General features: G+C 35.0%; 1 protein-coding gene across 1 annotated transcript in view; it reads right to left on the reverse strand.

Moving 5' to 3' along the window:
• The window catches only part of Fam241a (family with sequence similarity 241 member A), a 36,418-nt gene extending 21,031 nt beyond the window's left edge, over window positions 1-15,387 (reverse strand). The window contains exon 1 of the mRNA XM_005330101.5: window positions 15,038-15,387. Within this exon, the coding sequence (XP_005330158.2) occupies window positions 15,038-15,193 (156 nt within the window). The 5' untranslated portion in view covers window positions 15,194-15,387. The remainder of the gene's footprint in view (window positions 1-15,037) is intronic.
• Window positions 15,388-25,855: the final 10,468 nt, after the last annotated feature.

Consider the following 25,855-nt stretch of genomic DNA (forward strand, 5'->3'; position numbering starts at 1 on the left):
TTATATTTGAAGAGTTAAACATGTTCATATGTCTAATCAAAGTATACAAATATACACAATATGTTTATAAAATTGCTTCCTGTAAAATTAACTTGTCATCACTTCTTAAAAATTTTTTTCCTCATCAATTTCTTACTAAGATCTGTAAGTGTAATTTTGTCTCAGAGCAGAGTTAACAGTACTAATGAATCTGACAATTTTTCAAATGTTATGAAAATGCCATTCATATAAGATGTTTGGGAGTTGTTTATTGTGTCCTGTATAATCAAAGCTTCTGTTTTGTATACTGGTCTTTCTGTTAAATTTAGTAACTTGGCTGATTTTTATTGTTGTTGTTGTTGTTGGCAGTTCTAAAATAACCACTGCTGTGCAATTCTTATTAAATGAAATGTCTATTAAGTTTTCAATCATTTGGACTAAGTGAGAAAAAAGGTTTAATAGTTTTTCATTATTTATAAAAACTAAATGATTGGCAGGAATCTGGTCATGTAGATACAAAAAATATGTGGGTTTATGACATTTCTTACAGAAGAAATTCTTTGAAAAATAGTATATCTTACATAAAGCCACATAATTTTATAACAGAATCCATTAGTTTTAATTTCAGGTGAATGGTGATACAGTAAAAATGATTAAGTGTTCTGCTTACTATGACTAAGTCCTATAATAGTTATATTTCAAAGTTATAATCCTCTACTCTCAGCAAGTTTTGCACCTGCATTTTATGCAAGCACGCTGTGCACTAATTGTGGCAAGCCTGCACAGATCTGACTGATTTGTCAGACTGATTGATGGCTGCTTACTTTCAGGAAACCACACTCTGGTTCTTGGTGTGTGTCACGTCCTCTCCAAGTACGACTTGTCTTTGATTACTAAAGTCTAAATTTGATAATTCATAATTCTTGATTCACAGAACATGCAGGTTTGCAAAAATAAATCCCTTAATTTAGTTCAACAACAAATAATAATTGATTACCTACCGTGAGCAAAATAAGTCCTATGGGGTACACAAAAGAAAAAATCCATATTCACTGCTTAATATGAAAGATATGTACACAATCCCCATATTTAAACACTGCCGCACTATTCCTTTCTAATCAAATGGAACCATAGTTTTACAAAAGATTCATAATTTTCTTGTCTTTCTAAAGTTCAGGCAACTCTTCAGGATTCTAGATTTGTATGAAACTGCAGATTCAACATTTCCATGTGGATGTCTTTAGAAACCTCAAAAAGAACATGCTCACTACTGAATTCAAATTATTTGCCCCGAATTTACTTTTCCTCCAGGATTCCCTACTTCAACGAATGGCACCACCAGAAGTGCAACTGAATAACCTTTTAGTCATTCCAGATGTTTTCATCTGTCTCATTGTCTTTGCTCTATTTTTTCTAGTTCATTCTCTTTTGAGACTATGTGTGAGAAGTGAGGGGCTAATTTGTAGCTGATCTTATCTGTTTACTTTGTACTTTCTATTGATGCAAATTTCATTTCTATTCTAATGACTTTATTAATACTTACATAGTTTATATGCTGAAAATGCTCAAATTTTAAATCATACCCTGGCCAAGAGAAAATTACTGGTGAAATATTTTTAATGTCTTTAAAAAAAATTGTTGTATTTTAATTTGATCCTTGTAGTTTAACTTTCCCCACCTTTCTTTGCTCATTAGCCATTTGCTAAATAAACTCACTCAACACATATATTCTAAACACTTGTTCCTCTAAAGGATGCTGTAAGTTGGGTGTTGTAGACTCTAGAGGTTTTTAATAGCCTGTAGAAGACTTCCTCAGAATCAGCCAGACAACCTGGCAGGATTTGAAAGCAGTAGTATTTGACAAGAAATCCTGATCCCATTCCAGGAAACTGTAAGACAGTCTTACAGTTTATTGGAAAATACCTTTTTCAGAACTGTCCTTCACTCTAAATAGCTTTCATTATCTTTCTCATTCTCACTCCTTTACACCAATAACTCAAAAATCTCTAAATCCCTTAATACAAAGAAGTTGAACCAGCTATTAAAAAGAAAGCAAAGTATTTAAACAGATTCCTTATAAGGTATAGTTATATAATCCTCCTTAAGAAACGAACTTTTTGAAAGACGAAATTTGCTACTTCAGTAAGTCCATAATTTACTGTTTTCTTTGATCTTTCTGTGAAGGATTTTAATTTGTTTATAGTAGGAAAAAATGAATAAAATAGTCATAAAATATAGAGAATGAAAGCCCGGTGTAGTGGCTCATGCCTGTAATCCCAGCGGTTCAGGAGCCTAAGACAGAAGGATAGCAAGTTCAAGGTAAGACTCAGCAACTAAATGAGGCCCTATGCAATTTATTAGTGAGACCCTGTTTCAAAATGAAAAATAAAAAGGGCTGGGATGGCTAAGTGCCCCGGGTTCAATCTCTTAATACTAAAACAAACAAACAAATAAACAAATCCACACACACACACACATACCAAAAAAAAAAAAGAGGTACATATGGAATTTGGGGGGCAATAACGTTGTTCTAACCAAAATCTGTTTTTCAGGGCTATTGAGTTATATAACCTCATTGGAAAGAATGCAAATATGAAATCAATCTTTGGTTTTCTTGTATGTATAAACCATGCATTTCACAATTACATAGAAGTGTACATTCAATATTAACATAGGAAAAGGTCAGAATAGAATTGATATTTTATAGCAGCCCAAAACACTGCATAAAGGGAGAGATCAAATATCTTTGTTATTCACAAATTAATTTACATTATAAAGCAAAAAATTATCTTTTTCCATTACTTGATTTAGAATAAGCAAAAAAGAAAAAAATTACTGGATGCCTCTATATCAAACTGTGTTATTTAGCATATGGTCTTGTGCTATTTTGCAAGTCTGCAAATTACAGATAATTGATAGCAATGCAAATTATTCTTATCTATAGGCACCCAAATAAGTTCTGCTACAGGGAGGTTCAGTTGGCTTCCCTTCTGCTTGTAGAAAAATACAGTTTCATGTCCATTTGAAAACAAATTTCAACATGTTTTATTTTTAGTACTGGGGATTGAACACAGGGGTGCTTAAACACTGAGTCATATCCCCAGCCCTTTTTTTATTTTAATATTGTGAAACAGGGTCTGGCTAAATTACTTAGGGCCTTGATAAGTTGCTGGGGCTGGCTTTGAACCTGTTATCCTCCTGCCTCAGCTTTCAGAGCTTCTGGAATTACAGGCGTGTGCCATTGTGTCTGGCTCAACATATCTTTTCATCATAAATGTTTTTGGTTCTTTGATTTTACTTTTAAATTGGCTGTAATATTTGCTGGGCTCCTTTATTAATGATGAGTTAAATAAACTCTTTAATATGTATTCATTTTATATTTAATGAGAACCACAATTTTTATCTCTTTTTGAAAATTATGTTTTACCATTGACATAAATGAGACGGCTGATCTGAATTTTAATTTTGGTTAGCTGTGTGTTTTATTTTGTATCTTTCTACTAACATTGAGTCTCATATACAATTTGAGTTTCTTGTTACCCTATGCTCAAGAAAAATAAATTTCAAATCTAGACCAATTATATACTAGTTAATATTTCCAATTCTTATATTAGCATTTTACCTTTGTATCATGGTGGTTTTTAAATACAGCAAATCAGGACTATAATCCATATATATACACATGCACATATACTTTTTTAACAAATATTTCACAGGGATCATTTAAGCTCACGCACAACTAACACGACTAGTCTCATTTCTGTTGATTCTGACAAGAGAGTTATATTTCTTGTTATATTGAAGTCCAAGTTTCTACCTCTTTAAAACCAATTTGTCATGGTGATTTTTTTCTAGGAAGATACACTGCTTTGGCAAAAACATCAACTGAGTTTTTAACAGCGGAGTTGTTTTGGATAGAAGTTTTGACATATTGTCTACTATCTTAGAGATGCCAAAATAATATTCTAAAATACTTGCCATATGATGTAATCTCTGTTCTCATGGAGACTGCTTACAAGTGTGCCTGTAGAGGGGGGCAGAGAATAAACATGCTAACAACAAACAAGATAATTTCAAATAGTGAGAAGAGCTATAAGGAAAATAAAACAGGGCTGAGGAATTTGAGGTTCTTTTCATGGAATAGTTAGAGCTGGTATATCTGAAGAACTAACTGTTAAACTGATAATGCAAAGATATGCTAAGGAAAGTTCTAGGGAAGAATTCTAGGCAGAGATCCTGAGAAAACCAATCTGGTGGGGTTAGTGCAGTGATCATGACTGAGACCCAGGATAAGAAATGCATTTTAGCCAGATGTGGTTCCACATGCCTGTAATCCCAGTGGTTCAGGAGGCCTCAGCGACTTAGAGAGGTCCTGTTTCAAAATAAAAAATAAAAAGGGATGGGGATATGGCTCAGTGCTTAAGCGCCCCTAGATTCAATGCCCAGTATCAAAAACAAAACAAACAAAAAAAAAAAGAGCTACATGTACTGCATTCTAACCATTTCTGTCCTGTTCCGTGTTCTACCTGTTCTATCCTAACCCTATCCTATCCTGTTGCACTCCACTAAATTGATTTAATGGCCAAACACTGGCCTTTTAGATTTCAGATTTTGGAATTATTTTTGTATACATATATACACACACACACACACACACACATATATATACACATACATATATACATACATACACACATACACATACAAAATGGGACATCATAGGGTTGGGGCCCAACTGTAAATACAAAAATCACTTATGTTTCATATATACCTTATATAGTATACTTGTGTTTCACTTACAACCTGTCACTTTGGGTCAGTTATAGAATTCTTCACATTAACATGTAGATCTCAAAAAGTTTTAGATTTTGGAGGATTTCAGATTTTCAGATTAGGGATATGTTTTCACTATGTTACTTAACCTCCTTGTGCTGCAATTTGTACATTTTAAAGTCTAGGTAATAATAGTTCCTCATCACAAGGTTTGGCACCAGATTTCCCTCCAGAAAGACTGAACCCACATATACCTCTAACTTTTAGCATATTCTTATCATATATCATATTTCTCTAAACCTATATTATTTATCTTTTTTAATTTTGTCAACTTTTTAGGTGAAAACTCATTTGTAATTGTTATATTTATATTCCTTTTATTTCTAGTAAGGATGGACACATTTTCTTACTTATTGGACACTACTTTTTGTTACAGTTTTCATTTTTTATAAAATGTAAATTATGAAATAATTATAAATTTACTAACTATATAAAGCCTTATCTAATCATAGCATTTAATATAACTAGTTTATCATATTTACAACCTGCCATTTGTCATTAAGTTACAGCATTCTCTTAATTATTTCACACTAACCTACATAGATCCAATAAAGGAAAAAAAGACTTTTTGAGGAGATTCATAAAAATCAATGAGAATATCGTACAGATCTTAGTTTATGAAATTAGTATAAACTGAAAAGTACAAAAATTTTTATTCGTTTTTCATTTTAATTATTGAAAAAGTTTCCATAAATTGTAAACATACAAAAATGAACAACCAGGTATTCACAAGGACATGCCCAATTTCAGTGACATCTATCAAATATATTAACACAGTTTCTTATTATAGTGGAAGGAAATGGTCATGTGACAAAGAAACAGAGAGTCTTTCTTTGCATGAAATAATGACAGATAATACTAAGCCATGAAGTGAAGAATATGACTAATTTAAACCTCTTTATTAATTCAAGCTGCAGGTTAAAAATTTATACATTTTGTACTTTTCCTAAAATTGACTTCTTTTTTGTAAAGTGATATCTGATGACATTACTGACTGATTATCTTGTATTTGCAGATAGTATGCTAGATGCTACCCACAAGATGAGGGAGGGGGCTTGTCTATTCAAAGCAGTCAAAATCAAACACGTTTGCTAAAAAATGACATTCCTTTTTAATTCTCAACTTGTAGCAGTAAAAATTTAGATTCTGCTACATGTTATTATCTCTGAAAAGCACAGAATAAGGAATTATAAATCATTTAGGCTGATGGAATTTGCAAACTTATATTCCATGCATATATCCAAGTAAAATTTTGATATTTAATAAGGATTAAAAAAACCAAAAATCTTTTTTTAATAATTGAATAAGAATTAAAAAATTCTCAAACACAGATATTAGAAAAAATTATCCAAGGAAATATAGTAAGAGCCTTAAATGGAAATAATTAACATTATGTTTAGATAGTAAGTATTAATAATAATTTTATCGTTCATTTCCATGAAATTCAAAACATGTGTACCATGCTTTCTTTTGGATTATAACTCTGATAAGCTGAAGCTATTGTTATTAAAAAAAAAACCAGGAACAAATAAAGTTAATGATTTCCAAGAACAGGCACAGCTGCCAATGAAGTTAAATGGAAAAAAAAAAAAAGAAAAATCTCTGGACATAGGGAAAAAATTAGATCAGAGAGTAAAATAGAAAGTATCTTCTACATCAAGTTAAATGGAAATTCAGGTTCTTCGTTCAGACAAAGCTACTTTTCAAATGTTTTATCAATTTCTTTAAACACACATGAATATACTTACTTATCCGAAAAATAACTAGTAGGAACTCTTAAGGTATTTGAGGATAAGAGGCCAGAATCACAAGATAAGATTGTTACTCCAGAGAAAAAGGGAAAAAGGGAAAAAAGAAAGGCTTAAAGAAGGTACAAATAAATATAGTTTCTACTTATACCTCTTAGGGCAAGACTGATGTCATGGTACTTTTAGTTTTTCCCTTTGATTTTGCTTTATTACTTCTCTTGAATGGGAAATTGAGAAAAATTTACATAGAAGTGGGTGGATATACTTGTTTAAGGATCAGTGACCCACAGGGGGGAAAAAAATCACCAAAAGATCTACATAAAAAAAACAGCATTAATTTAGATTGACAGGTTTATTTTTTTCTTAGAGAATTAGAAATCACTTGATTTATCTGATTTTTAGATTAGGAAATTTAATGCTTTATTCAATAAATAACATTTCTTCTATAAATTAGAGAAATACATGTACTAAAAATACAGTTCCATAATGTGATTAGTTGAGGGAATAAAACCTAGAGAAGAGGGGAAGAGAGAAGGTAAGGAAGGAATTGGAAGTATATATATATATATATATATATATACACACACATACACACACACATATGTGTGTGTGGGTGTGTGGATGTGTGTGTGGGTGTGTGGATGTATATAAACTGTAAGGAAGAAATTTAATTGTGAGGAAGGGATTTTTTCCCATACTTTTTACTGGTGCATTAAAGTTTACATGATGGTGGGATTTGTTGTTACATATTCATATATGCACACAATATAACAATGTAATTTGGCCAAAATCACTCTTCAGTACTTCCCTTTTCCCTTCCTTCCTCCTTCCTCTAGTCCCTTTTCCTTCCTTCTACTGATCTTCCTTAGATTTTCATGAGAACCTCCCAACCTATCTTTTCCTTTTTTCTCTCTAGTTTCTACATATAAAACACATGACCCTTGACTTTCTGATTTTGGCTTATTTTGCTTAACACAATATTCTCAAGTTCCATCCATTTTCCTGCAAATTACATAATTTTATTTTTCTTTATGGCTGAGTAAAACTCTTTTTTTTTTTGTACTGGGATTGAACTCAGGGTGCTTAACCACTGAGCCACATCTCTAGCCTTTTTTTTTCTTTTGTATTTTATGTAGAGACAGGTTTTCACCATGTTGCTTAGGCCCCCCACTAAGTTGCTGAGGCTGGCTTTGAACTCATGATCCTCCTGCCTCAGCCTCCAGAGCCACTGAGATTATAGGTATGTACCACCATGCCCAGTTAAACTCCATTGTTTTATATCACATTTTCCTCAGCCATTGATGGACACCTAGGCTGGTTCCATAATTTGGCTATTGTAGATTGTTCTGCTATAAACATGGGTATGCAGGTATTACTATAATATAATGATTTTAATTTTTGAGGATAAATACCAAGGAATGGTATAGATGGGTCATATGATGGTTCCATTCCTACTCTTTTAAGGAACTTCAATATTGATGGGAACTAACATTTTTTTAGGGCCTGCTGTGTGCTAGGCATTTTGTAATAAAAAATCTAACTAAATCCTCAGAGAAATTTTAAGAGATGGGTAGTATTAGACCTGTTACAATTGAGGGAATTGAGTCTCTGAGGGATTAAGTAACAAGGATCACACTAATAAGTAGTAGGATTCAAACCTAAAACTTTCATACTCCAAAAACTTCTTTATTGTTTTCACAAAGCTTATCTTCAACAGAGAAGAAGAGGATATGAAGAAGAGGAGAAGATGAATGAAAAAACAGAGAAAGTGGCTGAGATGTGTAGGAAAGAAAAGAGTACAATGGGATATACTACAGAGCCATAGTAATAAAAATAGCATGGGTTCTGATATTAAAATGAGACACATAGATCAAAGGAATAGACACAAGTTTACAGTCATCTGATTCTTGGAAAAGGTATCAAAAACAGGATGGAGAAAAAACAGCCTCTTTAACGAATGGTACTGGGAAACTGGATATCCATATTTAGAAGAATGAAACTAGTCAAGTGTCTGTCAACAGATGAATAGATAAAAAAAAATGTGGTATATATACAAAATGAATTTTTACTCAGCCATAAAAAAGAACGAAATTATGTCAATTGCAGAAAAATGGATAGAATTGGACAATATCATGTTAAGTGAAATAAGCCTGACACAGAAAGAAAGATACATATCATGTATTTTCTCTCTTATGTGAAAGTTGGGGTGCAGGGGGACAAAAGGGATGCCATGAAAGTAGAAGGGAGATCTTTAGGGTAAAGAAAAGGGACTGAGAGGGTAAAGAAAAGTATCAATTTTACTTTTGATAAAATTATGTTATAGTATGGAACAATCTGCTGCAATAAAACCCCTATTTTGTATAATTAATATGAGCCAATTAAAAAAAGCACAATGGAAGAAAGAATCTCAATAGGAATAGAAAAGAAGATGAGTAGTAGGAAAGAGGCAGGAAAGGAATGTGAGGGAGATCAAAACTGAACAAGTTGGAATAAGGTACAACATGAAGAAGAAACAGGAAAGGAGTCATTTGGGAGACTACCTGTTTGGAACGTAGACTTCAGGGGGAAATACAATTTTTATCTATTTTTTGAGTATCAATTAGAGCAATTATACTTAACAACTCAGGCATTCTAAATTCTAACCCTTATATATTTTGAGTAGAGTTTCTCAACTTTGATACTTTGAGTCAGACATATTTTGTTGTAAAGGACTTTCTATGCATTATAGAATGGTTAGCAGTTATCTCTGAACCTCCTATTAGATGTCAGTAGCACCCCCTAAAGTCTCAACAATAAAAAATTTCCCAGACATTACCAAATGTCCCCTGGAAGCAAAATCACCCCCATTTGAGGACTACTGATTAGAGATTATACTCCAGATAATGATATAAAAATGAACAAAAGATGCCTAATTATGCAAAATTATTTCCTGTATCACTCTGACTAAACGTCCTCAGAAACAAGAGAAAATTAAATTAGTGTAGAATTTATCTTAAGTTCATAGTACTTGTTATAGTATTGTTTAAAAATTACTTTTAAAGGATGTGAAAGGAATTAGGTCTAAGCAAATATCTAGTTTTGAACTACGCAATCTAAGGAGAGCAGCAGATTTCAGAGACTGGTTTCCTACCATGTGATTGGCTCTTTGCACACAAGATCTGGTTTTGCAGTTTGGAGACCTGAGTTCTGGTCTGCTCTGGTATACACCAGTTGTAGTACCTAGACCAAATCACTTGGCCTGTTGTATTCATATACCTTACAAAAAGTTCAAATATATACTTATGAAAAAAAACTTCCTTAGATACATCTATTACTGATAGTATGTTGAAGGGAAAATGTGGTGCGTACTGTATTGGTTTGCTTATCTATCCTCTAAAGTGTGGTCTGTGGTCATAGCACTGGCATCGCTTGGAAGTTTGTTAGAGATGCAAAATTTCAGAACTTACACCAGCTGCACCAAAATCTGTATTTAACAAGAAAGAGATGATAGCCATAAAAATTAAAGTTGAGGAGTAAGTATTATATTCTGCCTTTCTCCCAGGGTTCCTTTTTAACTGTAGAGGCTGGATATATTAAAGACAACCTTTGTTAGATTTCTTTTCAGTTATGGTTCTGCTTAAAGATTAGGTCCAACAGTTAATACTTTGTGCATACCAAAAAAATGAACAAGGCTATTAATTTTAATCTAAAGTTAGTAAGTATAAATCTAGATATTCTGGATGTAGAATCGGTATAGTTAGTCATATTTCTAATGATAGATAAAAAGGACACACGGGTTGCCGCTCCCTTTTTGAAATGTCATCTAATTGAAAACTTTGTTCAATGCTGTTATAGAGGTTTCTTCATTAATTTACTTAAATATCTATGAAACAGCATTGGTCTTTGAAAATTCCAGGCATAGCAAAAGGCAAGAAGTAGAAATGAAGACAGTATCATTTGAAAGGAAGCAAAGTCATCCTTACATATAGACAAAATGTTTATATAACTAGAAGATGCAAAACAATCAAGTCTAAAAGTTATTAGTATTTCTTAATGTTAGAATTAATAAAAGAATTCAGAAAGGTAGCAAGTTAAAAAATAAATACATAAATGCCAATAGCTATACATTGCAGCAAGAAAACATAATGTGGAAAATAAATCCTTGTCATAATAACAACAAAAATAAAAAAGCTTATATAGGCTTTAGTCTGTAGGTATACATGAAATGTATACATGTATATATGTGTGTCAATAGCTATATTACTATATATGAATGTATATGACTATAAATATAAATATATATACACACATATTATTATGAAGAATAGTAAAGCAAGGGAAAATGTGGACTTTTCAATGATAGAAAAAAAATTAGCTCCATACCTTATATAATACATAAAATAATTCTAAAGAGATTAAATATAGAGAGCAAAAAACCCCACAAGTGTACACATATAAAAGAAAATTTGGTGGCTATTTAACTCATTATAGTATTAGAATTTCTAAACAAAAATACTTAAATATATTGGTGTACATCTGTATAATGTGTACGCGTGTATGGGTGAAATTACCAAAAAAGAAATACCTTTGACTAACAAAAATTTAAAGCATTTCTTCTTTTGAAACATTTCTAAATTTAAAAAATCACAATAAAATTACAAAGTAAATATCAAGCAATGTAGATATTTATAATCAATGTGAAGTAAGATATTAATATCCTTGTAATAATGGCAAAAGAAAAAAATGGTCAAAGAACATGATTAAAAAGAAATACAAATGCATAATAAACATATGCCACGTTTTAGCAAACCTCTCTAGTAATGTCTTACAACAATAAGAATTTTTGCTTACTAAAATGGCAAAGATGAACACATTGTTTGGCACATATGGATTCCAATGGCACTCAAGCATCAGTGCTGGAAGTGCACATTAGCATATACACTCTTAAATGCTATTCTTTAGGATGTTTCAAGGGGCTTCAATGCATTTCATTTACTGAGTTAGTTCTTTCTTCTAGGAATCTGTTTCGAGGTAGAAGTGTGAGGATTTAAAAGCAAATATTTTCATATATTTTATTTATACACAAAACAATTATTTATAAAAGAAATGATATGAAGTGTACACTGCTTAAGAGAACATACTATCAGGCAATCCTAAAAATAGTTTTTACATAATTTTTGTAACATGTAGCATTCATCTTCATTAAAGAAGATATAAAATTGTGCTTATATTAAAACATGTACAAATACAAACACAGATGTAGCAATAACAAATATCTGATATCAAAATATTACCCAGAATAAGATTTTAAATACTTTTTTCCTTTAGATACTTCTATTTTTATTTTTCAAAGTACACATTACTTTTATAATCATAAAGACCCTAAAACTAGAGTTAATGATTCTAAAGTTAATGTAAGAATAATGGGATGTCCCATATTCTATGTCAGTGTGGACATTTTAGGTTATTCAGATTTTGAACTGTACTGTGTGCCACATCTAAGCAGATGCTATAGACATAATAAAAATCTCAGTAATGTTTACATTCCAGCTATGCTGAAGGGTACAGAGTCTCTTGCCTAAAGTCACTCTGGCACTGACTGTCATGAACATACTCGGATTATCTCTCATGCACATGATTATCAACACACCTACAGAATATGTCCTGTCTCCTCAACATCTCCTGAAATTGTTCCTTCTTCTCTCTTAGAGGTCTGACCTCTACTTTAAACCTAACACAGGTTTCTTCTTTACGGCCTTCTTCAAAGCCTCCTTTCTTGGGATACTTGATTTTTACTACATCTCCTTTGTCAATCATCCTACCTCTAAGATTCAGGTCAGAAGAACTGAGAAACTTACTTAGCTTTTTCTCAAACAGAGTAGCAGCTAAAGACAATTTATAAATGGCTGACAATCTATTAGTTATTAATAAATCACAGATATAAATGCCAATATTTCAGTATTACATGAAATAAGTTCCTAAATACAATAACTTTTGAACTGGTATTATAATAACAATGAGCCCAAAGTAGGTTTTATATAGTCAAAGCATATGCAAGACTTCCCAGTTGAGGGAGGGGAATGAGTCTTTCAAAAAGGAATGGAAAGAAAATCAGTGAAGGACAAAGGATGTACGAAAAGGAGTCTTTAGCCTGGGAAATAAGCTCAAGGAAGAAACCTGCTTCATCAAATTATCAGGAAAGGAAACTCTGTGAAGGAAACAGAAACAGAAAGGGATTTAACACAGAAAATTAGGTGCTAACAAAGACTGAAGGAGCACAAGTCAGGTGCCTTTGGAGCTTCTGACTTCAAGATTACACCTTCAAGGCTTTGATCAAGATAAGGAGCCTCTGAAGGCTCAATTTCCTCTTAATATCCATAAGGATACTAAGACTCTGGAACACCAAGTGAGCGTGAGCATGCTAAGCAGAAAGAACAAGCAGGAAGATGACCTCTGCTTCATTTCCAGCTAATTAGTTTTGGTTCTGTTTCTGTTTGTATCATTGCTTTTATGGAAAAATTCAGTGTAAGTTCTAAATCATTAGCTTGGGAACCAATTTTTCAAAGTATTATGTTTATAATTTGGAATCCTTGTGTCTTTAAAATGTCAACAAAACAAATAAAATGAATAAGGAAAACTAAAATTTCTTCTTGGGATGTTTTATAGTTGTGAACTTCATTTAATTCTCAAATATCTTAATGTGTGTAAAATCATCTCATCCATCATTACATGGCAGTGTATAAAATTTTTAAATTTCATTTGTAGGATGTGAAAAAAGCTAGGAAACAAAGCTTCGTGATAATTTACCACAAAAGCTCAAAAGCTTGCTTCTTACACCAATGAGTTGTGTTGCACCTTTTTTTTTTTGGTGCTTGTTTTTGGCTTATTGGTAAAAAGTTCTTCTTTGGTGCTGATGTAGTAAGCATATTTTCAATTATTGTGTATATAGGCTCAGGGTACATAAACCATGGGATAAAAATGATAAGAATAACAATTTCATGACATGCAATGAAGGAAGCAGGAATGCAAAGGAATATTTGTTTTCTAGTGTAAATGTTTCATTCTTTTTGTTGTTGTTGTTGTTAGTTGTTTGTTTCATCCTTTTTCTTTTTACCATAAATAATATTGGTAAAATCAGAGTTAGTGATGATGTCCACATCATTGTACTGATGAAGTCCATAGAAGCTTAAGTAAGTTATATAATTACTTAAAAGTCATTTGAAAATGTACTTCGGAAACCTTCCTCAAATGAACCCCTACTCCCAAGGAAGTTCTTGTAGCTGTTTCCTTTACCTTTCCAGTTGAGCAACTAAGGTAAGAGGAAACCAAGACCTTTATCTACTGAGTCATGCATGTTACAGTTAACGGGAAAACTACCAGGAAGGGAATCAGGAAGATCTCCTAGCGACCAATTATTTGCTTCAGTCACCATCTCCTATATTGTCACACACATGAACAATTACAATCCACATGATGTTCAAACCTACTAAGGCTTATTTTGTGTGCCACATACAATTTCTTTCCTAAGTAACATATCTATTAATGTATTTAGTGATGGTATTGGAGTTTGTGAAATGTAACAAAAAGGACAGATGGAAAAGGATGAGAAGCGACAGGTATTAATTGACCCAACAGTACAGGTTACAGTAAAGGTCAATAATCAATTGAATTCCTGCCTCTCAATGTGATTATGAAGACCAGCTTATCTCAAATATTTCTTAAGATGTAATTAATGCATTTGCCCATGAAAATTCTTCCGACAGGTAATTCAGTTTCTTAAATTAAACTTCTCATCTAAGGTATTTGATATTAAAATGTCCCTGATCACAGTCTACTTAATGAGATCAAATCCAGAAGGCTTGTTCTCCATTCCCTTATATCTGGCTTCTCTGGTGCCCAGTGAAAGCAATTTTGCTGCTTTTTTATTTTTTAAATGAAGTTTAGATCTCCATCTGCTCTTATACAGAACTTGGTCTGGGAGAGTCTCTGTTAAGACATCTATTGTAATAGTCGCACCTACACGTCTTCACACACTGACGGCCTATGGCGAGAAATACACCCACACCTCGCCGAGACGGTAGGTGTGTGTTCAGATGCAAGATGGAGGGCAGGAGGGGAGCCGCTGTCCCCTAAGCCAGGCTCAGGCGCACCGACTCCAAGTTGAAGAGTGTTCACAGGTAGGGCTTTTAGGCAAGTGGTAGCTCTGGAGGGCATTTCCGCAGGGAGCCGGACAGACAACTGTCCGCCTGACGGCAGCAGGAGGGTCGAGCTGCCCCGCCAGACCCGCGCCCGGTGGCCGGCACTTGCAGCCGCACACGCGCGAGCCTACAGCCCCGCCCCGCGCGCCGTCCAACCGCTCCTCCGGCGGCTTCCCAGGACGCGGCGGCCCGCAGCGCCCCGCGCGGGGAGAGCCCAGGCGCCGCCCGCCTGCCGGGCCACTTCCCTCCGCCGCCGGGTGAAGCTCGGGGCCCGGCCGCGCCGGCCCTCTTGGCGCTCACCTGCTCGCTCTCCTCCGGGGGCTGCAGCCCGCGCCGCCGCGGGCTCGCTCCGGGCTCCCGCTCCGTCCCAGTCGCCGCCCGCTCCGCCAGAGCGTCCCCGTCCTCGTCGCGATCCCCGCTGCCGCCGCCCCGCAGCAGTTCCCCAGCCGAGCACATCCCGCTGCCAACTCCCGCCGCCCGGGACGGCCGCTGGAAGGCCACGCCGCGTCGCACGAGGCGGTGGCCGCCGCCCCAGGGTCGCACTAGTCGGCAGCGCTTGTGGATGACAGGAGACTGCGAAGCGCGCCTGCCGGCCTGGGCGCCCAAAGTACAGTGGCAGCCCGGCCCCTCCTGTCACAGGCTCGCCCCGCCCCGCCGCCGGGAGGAGCCCTCCGGGGCGGGGCCAAGGCGGGGGCGGGACCAAGGCGCGCGTGTGCGTGCGTGTTTGTGTGCGTGTGTGTGTGTGTGTGTGTGTGTGTGTGTGTGTGTGTGTGTGTATGTCTATGAGAGGATTTGAGTGTGCGTGACTATAGTGATATGAAGGAGTGTATGAGAGAAATTTGTGAGTGTGTGTGCCTTTGTGTGTGTGTGTGTGTGTGTGTGTGTATGTGTGTGTGAAATAGAGAATTGTGGGCATGAGGGAGAAAGTGAGAAACTGAGAGACTTATGTGTGAAGGGAGCTATGTGTGTGAAAGAGACAATGTGTGATGTAAGAGAGTGCTTTTGTGGGTGAGGGAGGCAGTATTGTGAGTGTGAGAGCCATACACGTACACCCATTTACATTCTCCAGGAGGGACCCTCTGTTCTTGCCTGGCACTGGATATGCTGGTTATGCTGCTGGCTGCCTGTTAAGGACAGCTGTCCAACCTTTGCAAGGAATATACATTTCTGTGTCTTTCTTTTCTTTTGCCTTCTATCCTAGTATCTCTTTAAAGGGCTATGTCTTTTTCTCTGTATTGAGTGCTCCCCGGTATGTGGTCTTTGGTGGAGACTTGGGATCATTTAATGTAGCCTCTGTATATTTCTATAAATGGGTAAGAATATGTCTCAGTGGGTAATAGGGAACATATCCAATTTATAATTATTTCTCTTACTACCCCATCCATTTTGTTAAAGGGAAATCGAGGGACATTTAAATTAATGCCAGTATTTTGCATGTATCTGTTAGACCTGTTTTCTATTTTTGGTAGAGATTCCCTCAGACTTTCTCTGTCACACACACAACTAACACATGATTCATACACACATAAACTCTTGTGCCTAGTTTCTCACACCTCATCTCTGTCACAAATCCTCTTAGTTTTCATTACACATACAAATGTGCTCATTCAATGTTTCAGCAGGTATTTATTGAAGATTACTAGGCGCTAGGCTCATATCTAGGTTATGTTTCATTTGGAACAGGCATTCTTTTGTTCCCAGAATTTTTTTTTTTTCCTGGAGATCTAGAAAACAACTCTAATAATAGCATTTTAAACAAAAAACATTATTCACATTACATTCCAGATCTTACACCTTAGAGCACATCTTGTGAGAGGAGTGGAACATTTTTTGCTGGCCTAAAATGTATGCTTTTGGATATCACAAATTAGAAAGAAAATGAATCTAGATTAATTTCTTTATTAAAAGCCTTTAAAACCCTGGAGGATGGTATTTAATATAATATAAATGTATATAATACATATATATTATATAAAAATATATATTTAATTTCTGTAGTTAAATTATTTATAATTATATATAATTATTTAATTTATATATATACATATATATAAATATATATATATATAAAACAAAAACAAATGTCACCAAGAGAACTCAGAAACATCCCTGATAGGTCTCATATCTTTCCTCTAATAGCAACATTTTTATTTTTTAAATTTTAGGTTTACTATTGTTTCTTATTAAAAAGTGACCTTATTTTTAAAAAATAAAACTTTGAGAAGATATAAAAGTTTTATTTTTATATAAACACACACACACACACACACATACACATATATTGATGCAGAGAACATCAACCCTTTACTGTCAACCCTGTGAAATTAAGGCACATTTTGAAGCTCTCCCTCTTTTGCTTATATCCCTTAACTTGGTCTCTTATGGTTTGGAACCAGAGTGTTACCCAAAGGTTCATGTGTTGAAGGCTTGATCCCCAACACAGTAATATTCAGAGATGAAACTTTTGGGAAGTGATTGGATCATGAAGGCTCTTACTTCATTAATCTATTGATGGATTAATTATTTGATGACATTAGTGGGAGATGGTAGAAACTTTAGGTGGTAAGGCCTAGTTGGAGGAAGTAGATCACTGGAGGTATGCCCGGGAAAGGCATCTTTTATCCCTAGCCTGTTCTCTTTCTTGCTTTCCCCGCTCCCGTCTTCCAGCTATCCTGAAGTGAGTAGCTTTCTTCTGCCATGCCCTTCTGTGATGTTACCTCAGGCCAAAGCAGTGGAGCTGGCCGAGCATTGACTGAAACCTCTGAAACTGAGTAAAAATAAACATTTCCTCCTTTAACTTGTTTCTCTTAGTTATTTGGCATAGCAACAAAAATCTAGCTAATAAAATTGGTAAGTCAAAAAGCTGTGTCTTCTGAAGAATGAACAGAAAGTTGTACATGGGGACTCAGAAGTCACAGAATATATAGAGACAGGCAAGTTAAAAGATCAATGGGATGGGAATATAGCTTAGTTGGTAGAGTGCTTGCCTTGCATGCACAAGGCCCCAGGTACAATCAGCTGCTAAGCTTTTAGAGTAGGGGAAGAATTTGACAAAAGTCCTGTAGAATATACTACCTGGTGTTTTGTCAATTCAGACTTCTTGATTGATTGACAAATGTGTTCATTCAATGTTTCAGCAGGTGTTTATTGAACATTACTAGGCACTAGGCTCATGTCTAGGTTATGTTTCTTTTGGAACAGGCATTCTTTTGTTCCCAGAATTTTTGGTTTTTTTCCTGGAGATCTAGAAAACAACTCTAATAATAGCATTTTAAACAAAAACCATTATTCACATTACATTCCAGATCTTACACCTTCGAGCACATCTTGTGAGAAGAGTGGAACATTTTTGCTGGCTCTGTGAGGTGAATAACATATACAAAGCTATCAGCCAGTTTCCATGGGAAGTATAAGATTGCTATTACCTAGACAACTATAGCATGTTGGTCTCATATTGTATGTTGTTTAGTTTTGATTTTATTTTGTATTTACCTCTGCTCAGGAATTAATAAGTTGCAAGAAAAAGGATTCATGTCTAAGGACAAGCCTGTCTCATATACATGTGGCTTTGTGCAGTTGCTGTGAGAGCAAGGACTTTTAATTCCTCACTTTCATGTTTGAATCTTATTTTTAATGTTCTCCTACTATTACTTCATTTGTATCTCTTTCCAGAGGGAAAAATGAACAGATCAGAGTGAACTATATTCACCCAATAATATATAATCTTAGGAAAAGGACAATTATCTCAACCCAAACTTTGTTTTTTTCAGTTGGACTTACTAGGATGTTATTTTATTATAAGTTTCCTAAATTTTTTATAAGTTTCCCAAATTTTTGCTTCTCACATAATTTTCTATTTAGCAGAATCTTTAGAAAATGGAATTATTTTTGAAATGTTTGAAATCTTAACCAAAAATTTCAGTAATCTCTATTGTACTTTATAGTTTGGATTTGTGGTGTCCCTTAAAGGCCTACGTGTTTAAGATTTGGTTGCCAGACTGTGGTGTTCAGAGGGGTGGTGTTCAGAACCTAGTGGCCTGGTAGATGAAAGTTAGGTAATGAGGGCCTGCCATTAAAGGGGATTTGGGGATCATGGCCCTTCTTGTTTCTCTCTGCTTCTTGGCTGCCATGAGGTACACAGCTGTGCTCTATCATGTACTCCTGCCATTGTGTTCTGCCTCACTGCAGGTCCAAAAACAACAGAAACAGACAAACTGAAAAACAAATGAACAATAACAACAACAACAACAAAACCACTTTTCTCTTTACAAGTTGTCTATCTCAGGTATTTTATCATAGTGACAGAAATCTGACACATGTTTTCTGTGCAATATATGTGAATTTAAAAGCAAAGATACTTATTGAAGAAACCCCACCTCCTTTAGGGTTTGTTCAGTGTCAGGGAGATGCTAAACCAAGGAACATTGGTTCTACAGCTTTTCCAGAGAGTTCTGATTGGGAAAAGGAGAAATTTCCCCATCATTCTGGAATTAACTTTCATCCCATTTTATTTCTTCTCAGTATGACTTCTTTGCATTTGATTCACTTCTGAGTTCTCTCCTTACAGTAAGAATGTAGATTAAGAGTTTTATTCATTAAAAAAAGCATTGAAAATGCTATTCAAACTCACTAGTAGATAAAAATGGAAATGTAAACAATTATAGCAATTTTTAAAATGTTGAATAAAACCTACTGTGTACAATAGGGAAACAGTTAAACTCAGCCATCGCTAGTAGTTCTATAAATTGATAACGTTCTTTTGGCAGGACATTATTCTGCACTATAAAGATATCCATGCCCTTTGGCTCACTAACCTCTGACATAGGAAGTAATTCAAAAAGGTGTGGGTTGGGATATGGGGGAAGATTGGTTAAAAGGTACAAAATTTCAGTTAATCAGGGGGAATAAGTTTTCCAGATCTTAATTTTGAATTAACATGATAATCATTTTTAAGATAATGTTAAGTAGAAGGTACAGAATGAAAGCAGCAGAACTACTTACTTATCCTGTTTCTTGGGTCTAGGCAGGAAAAAGTAATATATGACAGTTTGCTCACTTTAGGGATTATATTTTATACATGTGAAATTGTATGAACATGTAGATCAAATTTGGAAGACAAATGTTTAAAAGGATTTCTTGAACAACATGATTCTAGGCAATGTGTTTCCTTTGAAAATTAATTGTAATGTTATAATTTAAAAACAAATCATTTTAGTATATCTGATATCTATTTTCTTTATAAAATAGGATTGCTGCCACCCAAAGTCTGGTTGATTCAACTTCATAGCCGAAAGTTCTATTACCTTTTGTTGAATAATTTAGTTCTTGAATGGGTTTGGATCTTTTATTTATGCTGTCCTCAATAATTTAGAATCATAGACTTGGAAAGGAATCTAAGAGGCAGTTTAGCACAAACTCCCACCCAACGTAGCGGTCACTTTTATAACATTTCTGGTAGATGGTCACCCTCCTCCTGCTTGAAGCCTTCCACCTATGGGCCACTCACTACTTCCTGCTACCCCCTGTTCAATTACTGAATAACAATAATTGTTACAAAGTCTTTCCATTTACTGAATTAAATCTGTATATTCCTCTCTCTTTGGCCCATTAGTCCTAATTCATTCCTGAAGTAAGAGAACAAATTAATTTAATGTATTTTTTTCCCTCAAAGCAATCCTTGGAATTTTTTAAAAAGGTATTTTTGTTTTCTCTTAGAGTTTCTTCTTTGAATTGTTACTTAAGGATAAATGTTGGATTATTTTATTGCAGGCTGACCACCTCCTAAAGCCTAAGGAATGAAGTCAAGCCAGCAGAATATGTAATTGAGGGGTGGCCACTCCAAAAACTTATACCTACCCCTGCATGCTTTTTTTTAAAGTTATGTTAGCCAATAAATCTATAACCATAAGACTACTTCCTCCTTTTTTTCCTCTCATGAGTTGGGTTGGTTTTTCATCACTTATTGAAGAAGTCAGAATGATACAGGAGCAAGGAATGATTTTACCACTGTCCGCCTGGAGAAGCTTGGTTAGTTCATTTAAAGTTTTCTGTTTCTGACTTTTATCATCAGTAAAATGAGCAGGTTGAACTAGATACTTTGAAACCTCTTCTTATTTTAAAATTCTATGATTTCTATTTGACTTTGCTTCCAGTTCTAACCCTTGGGTCTTTGTTATTTTCCTAACATTTATTCCACTTAGTCAAGTTCTGATTATAGAGGTTAATTCTTAGAAGCAAAGTGATAGAAGCAATTTTCTTATTCTAAGAATCTCTAATTTTAAGACTCTGTTACAAAATTACCCCCTTTTCCTTAGTCAAAAATAGGTCTTTTGCTTACAAAATTTTTATTTTGAAAAATTTCACACCTTCAGAAAAGTAGCAGGAATAGTACAATAAACACCCAAAGAACTACAACCTAGATTGTCTAATTAATATTTACTCTGTTTGTTTTCATATTTGTGGGTCTCCTAAGTCTGTTACTCTCAATGAGTTTTAAAAATAACATGCATAAAGACAAGTAAGAACTTCTGAAAAGAGTGCTACTTTCCCTTGGGAATATTTAGAAGGATCTAAAGAAGTAGAGGGGTATGGTGTAGTGGTTAACAATTGTAAGTCTTGATTCTAACTGAATTCCAATCTGGCTCTCTCTGATGTTCAGTTTTCATATTTGCAAAATATAGGATATTGTTGGCACCCAAATTTATACTCCAAACTTATTGCACAAATATTATGTGAGTAAAACTGATAACATGAGGTCAGCTTGATTTTTCATTGCATAAGAGAAACCTTAGTTATCTCTGTTCTGCCAATGAGCTTGGATCTTTAATTTCCACACATAGGAAATAAATTAGTAGTTGGCTTAGAAAAGAATGTAAAACACTGGAACAGAAATTAAGGAATGTGTATTTCTAGCTGGGCAAGAAATCAGACCCCACATAGCATCTGCCAGTACAGTTCTTTCGGATGTAAGCCTAGATCCAGGGAGGCAGATGGGTTTCATCTCATGTGCCAATTACTGGCAGTGGCTCCCTTGTACACTATATAAGAAGGCTTTTGAGAACATAGTGGGAAAAAGTGACTGTCTCAACCTGGGAGATATGAGTGACAGCACAATGCAATATTACTATGATCTGGAGGTGTTCCCTCCCACCACCCCCTGCCGCCATACCAATTCACATGTTGGAACTCAGTGGCATATGCAATGGTGTTAGGAGGTAAAGTCTATAGGACTGGAGGTCAAGAGAGCCGAGACCTTGTGGATGGGATTAGAGCTCTTATGAAAGAGCTCAAGGGAATAAGTTCTTCCTCTTCTTCTGCCGTGTAAGGACACAGCATTTGTCCCCCTTTGCACTTCCTTCGGCTATATGAAGACAGAGCATTCTGCTGTACCATTTTGGGAGCAGAAACTGGACCTTCACCAGACAATGAATCCCCTGGGTCTTGATTTTGGACTTCCTAGCTTCCATAACTGGGAGAGATAAATTTGTATTATTTGTGGATTACCGAATCTCAGGTATTTTGTTATAACAACAAAATGGACAAGACACCTGCATTTGCCAATTCTGATCTAGGTATGAATGGCAAAAAAGCCAAGCTTCAGGTGTGAAGAGCAAACATGACAATTGGCTGGTAATTCTGTCAAAGCTAAAAGGAGAGAGAAAATAAAGTAGGTTGACATAAAGTACTTCCTAAATCGTATTATAAAAGTAGTAACAAGTATAAACATTTATCCTATCATTTATTACCTTATAATAACGTTTTTGTTTATATATCCCTTGCTCCGATAAGACTGATTTTTTTTCTGGGGGGAAAAATTTTACATTTTACAAAATGCTAGGCATGTAGTAGATACATAATCAATTTTGGAGCTTATTTAGCTACATCTAAATTTTGATTTGGCTTAAGCTGAAAGCCCTTATCCTATAAAACTCATATTATTTTTACACTTATTTTGAAGTTCCTTGCTTTTCTTAATTTCTTATTAAAGGTATCTTTGGAAAATTTCCATATTGTCATAACAAGAGCAAATAGATATTTGCCTAACTTTAATCAATACAAAGAAGGAGCAGTATGCCCACAATTGCTCAGGTATTTTTCAGAACTCATGGAGGACAGAGCTCAGGTACGAAATAGGGACATGAAGTTCCTGAAAGCAAATTTTAGGTCATCCACAAATATTAACCAGCTGCTTTCTGCTTATGCAGCCCATTTGATATAATATCTATTAAACAACTAAACAAACCAAAATCAAAATTATGATTCCTTGTTTTTTTCAACGTTTTAATTATAGGTAGTCCTTAACTCTTAATTTCTGAAATTTGGTCCAACTTACACCTTCCACATCATTGACATTGCTAAAGTGTATACTATTGTATTCAGCAGGTGCAAAGTGATTATTCTGAGCCATTAGAAGGTGCCTAATTGCTTTCTTTTTCTGAACAATTGTGACAATTTAGATATCTAATTGAATTCTGTCATAAATATTTATAGATGCAAAGGCAATGTGCTAGAAGAAATTCTGTTGAAACATGTATAAGAGGTGCAAGCCTCATAAACTTCATCACAGTTGAGCAAAGGTCAGAATCATTAGGGATGTCTCTAATGGCACAATTTGTCATCAATAATGCACTATTTAATTTGCTTAGCCATGTGGTTTAATTATCAGGGAAGATAAGAAAGAAGTGATACAAATTCGTAGGCAAATCTCTAAGTTTGAATTAAACCTGTAAGACTATCTAAAGGATTTTATAGTTTTTAGCTTTCTGAGAATGTGCTTATTTGTCTGTCACATAGATTTCTCAAAATCCATCATATGAAAATGTGGATGACAGCTTATATTTATTTTCTTTGATAGTTGCCTCTTTTTTCTCAAATTGAGTTATCCATGGTTTTTCAAGCTTTAACAATGCCTTGCTCTTCCATATCTCTGCTTCCTAGAACAGCTTAGGACAAGGAACTAAGCTAAGGCCCTCTGAATGACTGTTGGACTTTTCATCTACTAAACTTTTTCATCAATTCAGGAAATGTTCCTCAAGTCTTCACAGGTGGTCTGTATATGCATGACCTAGTCACAATTCAAACAATCTTGATGCAGGTAGACATGAAGGTATTGTTTAACCCCTTAAGTCCCAACTTTTCAGTTCTGCAAATATTTCAATGAAACTGATACAGATGCAGTAAATAGGTTGGAAATCATAATCTAGATATTATATATCCTTTATTATTATTAAGAATGAAAATAGATTGTCCTATAAATAGGACATTGGAACTATATGTTATATTTTATGTATATAGGTTATTATATAAAGAGGACATTGAGCAAATATGATACCTGGGACACTGGGACAAAAGGGGTTAAGTCGTGTATGCAAGGCACAATCTGGGGAGATTTATGTGAAACTGCACAAAGAACGTTAAGGGACTTTTCTTATTTTCAGTTTTTTAAAGTCCAATAGGACACATAAAGCCATTTACATCTAAGATTAAAACTGTGAAATAAGGAAAGTCTCATAGGTACTTCACAGATGAAGCGCTATGTAGTTCAATAGAGGGGGAAATTATTCTATATCTACATCTGAAATCGCAAATTTAGAAGAGGGCAGAATTTTTTTTAAACATGTGCTTCTAAGATCTTTTTTATCGGTTCTTTTTAGTTATACATGGCAGTAGTATCCATTTTGATATAATTACAAAAGAGTATTGCTATAAGCAGGCATGCTGTCAGCAGCTGCTATCATAGTTGACAAGTTAACGTCAATACAAAACTTGAGAATTCTTGAGGATAGTATTGAAACTGAAGTCCTAGGGCCACTAGTGTAAGGGAAAACTTCAAAAGGCTGTGAGGCCAATACTGAGTAATAATCAGTATTTAAAGATTTGTAAGTTTTTAGAATTAGACGTCCTTGTAGAGACCCTCTAGGCTTCACATTTTACTAATGACACTTAGAAAGGATAAATAAAATAATCTAATCTGATAATCTGATAGGGGAGCTGTTATCTTTGACCCTTTTTTTCTTTTTTTCTCCTTCTCCTCTGTCCCGCCCCCCACTCCTCCTGATTGAACCCAGGGCCTCCTATGTACTGGACAAGTGCTCTGTTGTTTTTGCTTTTCTGTATATCATCTTTTCACCCTTTACAATCCCTTTCCCTTCTAATCTATCATTTTGTCCTTTTGCCTCCATTTCCTCAAATCTGTCTTCTCTTTTCCAGTTCAATTTTATTGCCGTTTATCAGAACTTCAATATCTCTTACTTGAAATTCTTTTGTGTATTCCTAACTCATATTTTCCTTCTATTCTTTTTTTTATTTTTATTTTATTTTTTGATGCTGGGGATTGAACCCTGGGATGCTTTGCTTTATCACCAAGCTACATCTCTAGTCCTTTTTCTTTTCTTTTACATAGAGTCTTGCTAACGTGCCCAGACTGGCCTCCAATTTGTAATCCTCCTGCCTCTGCCTGCGCAGTTGCTGAGATTTGAGGCATGCACTGTGGTTGGACACAATTCCTTTATTTTATTTATTTATGTTTATGTGGTGCTGAGGACCAAACCCAGGGCCTTGCACATGCTAGGTGAGCGCTCTACCACTGAGACAAAACCCCAGCCCCTATCTGTTTCTCATCCTCTTAAATTTATATCCTACATACCCAGCCAGTCATTTGACTGAATGCAAATCTCATCATGACATTCATTGAATTTATATTTCCACAGCTTTCCACTAACTGCAAATTAAATTCTGAATCCTGTCTTTTCTCTGCTTTTTACCATCAACTCCTAAGACTATATGTATAGTTTGAAGGGGACTCAGAACATTGTCCCCTTCCTCCCTCACATTCCCTCTTTAAAATTGTTTTACTAATATCTCAACTTTTAGGACTTACCTCAGACATCAGCTCTTCCAGGAAGCTCACAGTAAGTTAGAAGTTCTTTTTCTGCCCAATTTAGTCTCATTGTAGCCTATGCTGGATTGGCCTCACTGTACTATAATTAGGTATTTGGTTCCCCTACTGGAATGCAAACTTTCTGATAACCATGTTTTATTTATCTTCATATGCCAAAGTACAGATTGGATGCTCACTACAGATTGTTTGTGTCCCCTCAAAATTCATATATTGAAATC

This window comes from Ictidomys tridecemlineatus, chromosome 9, assembly GCF_052094955.1.
Source record: "Ictidomys tridecemlineatus isolate mIctTri1 chromosome 9, mIctTri1.hap1, whole genome shotgun sequence".
Lineage (NCBI taxonomy): Eukaryota > Metazoa > Chordata > Mammalia > Rodentia > Sciuridae > Ictidomys > Ictidomys tridecemlineatus.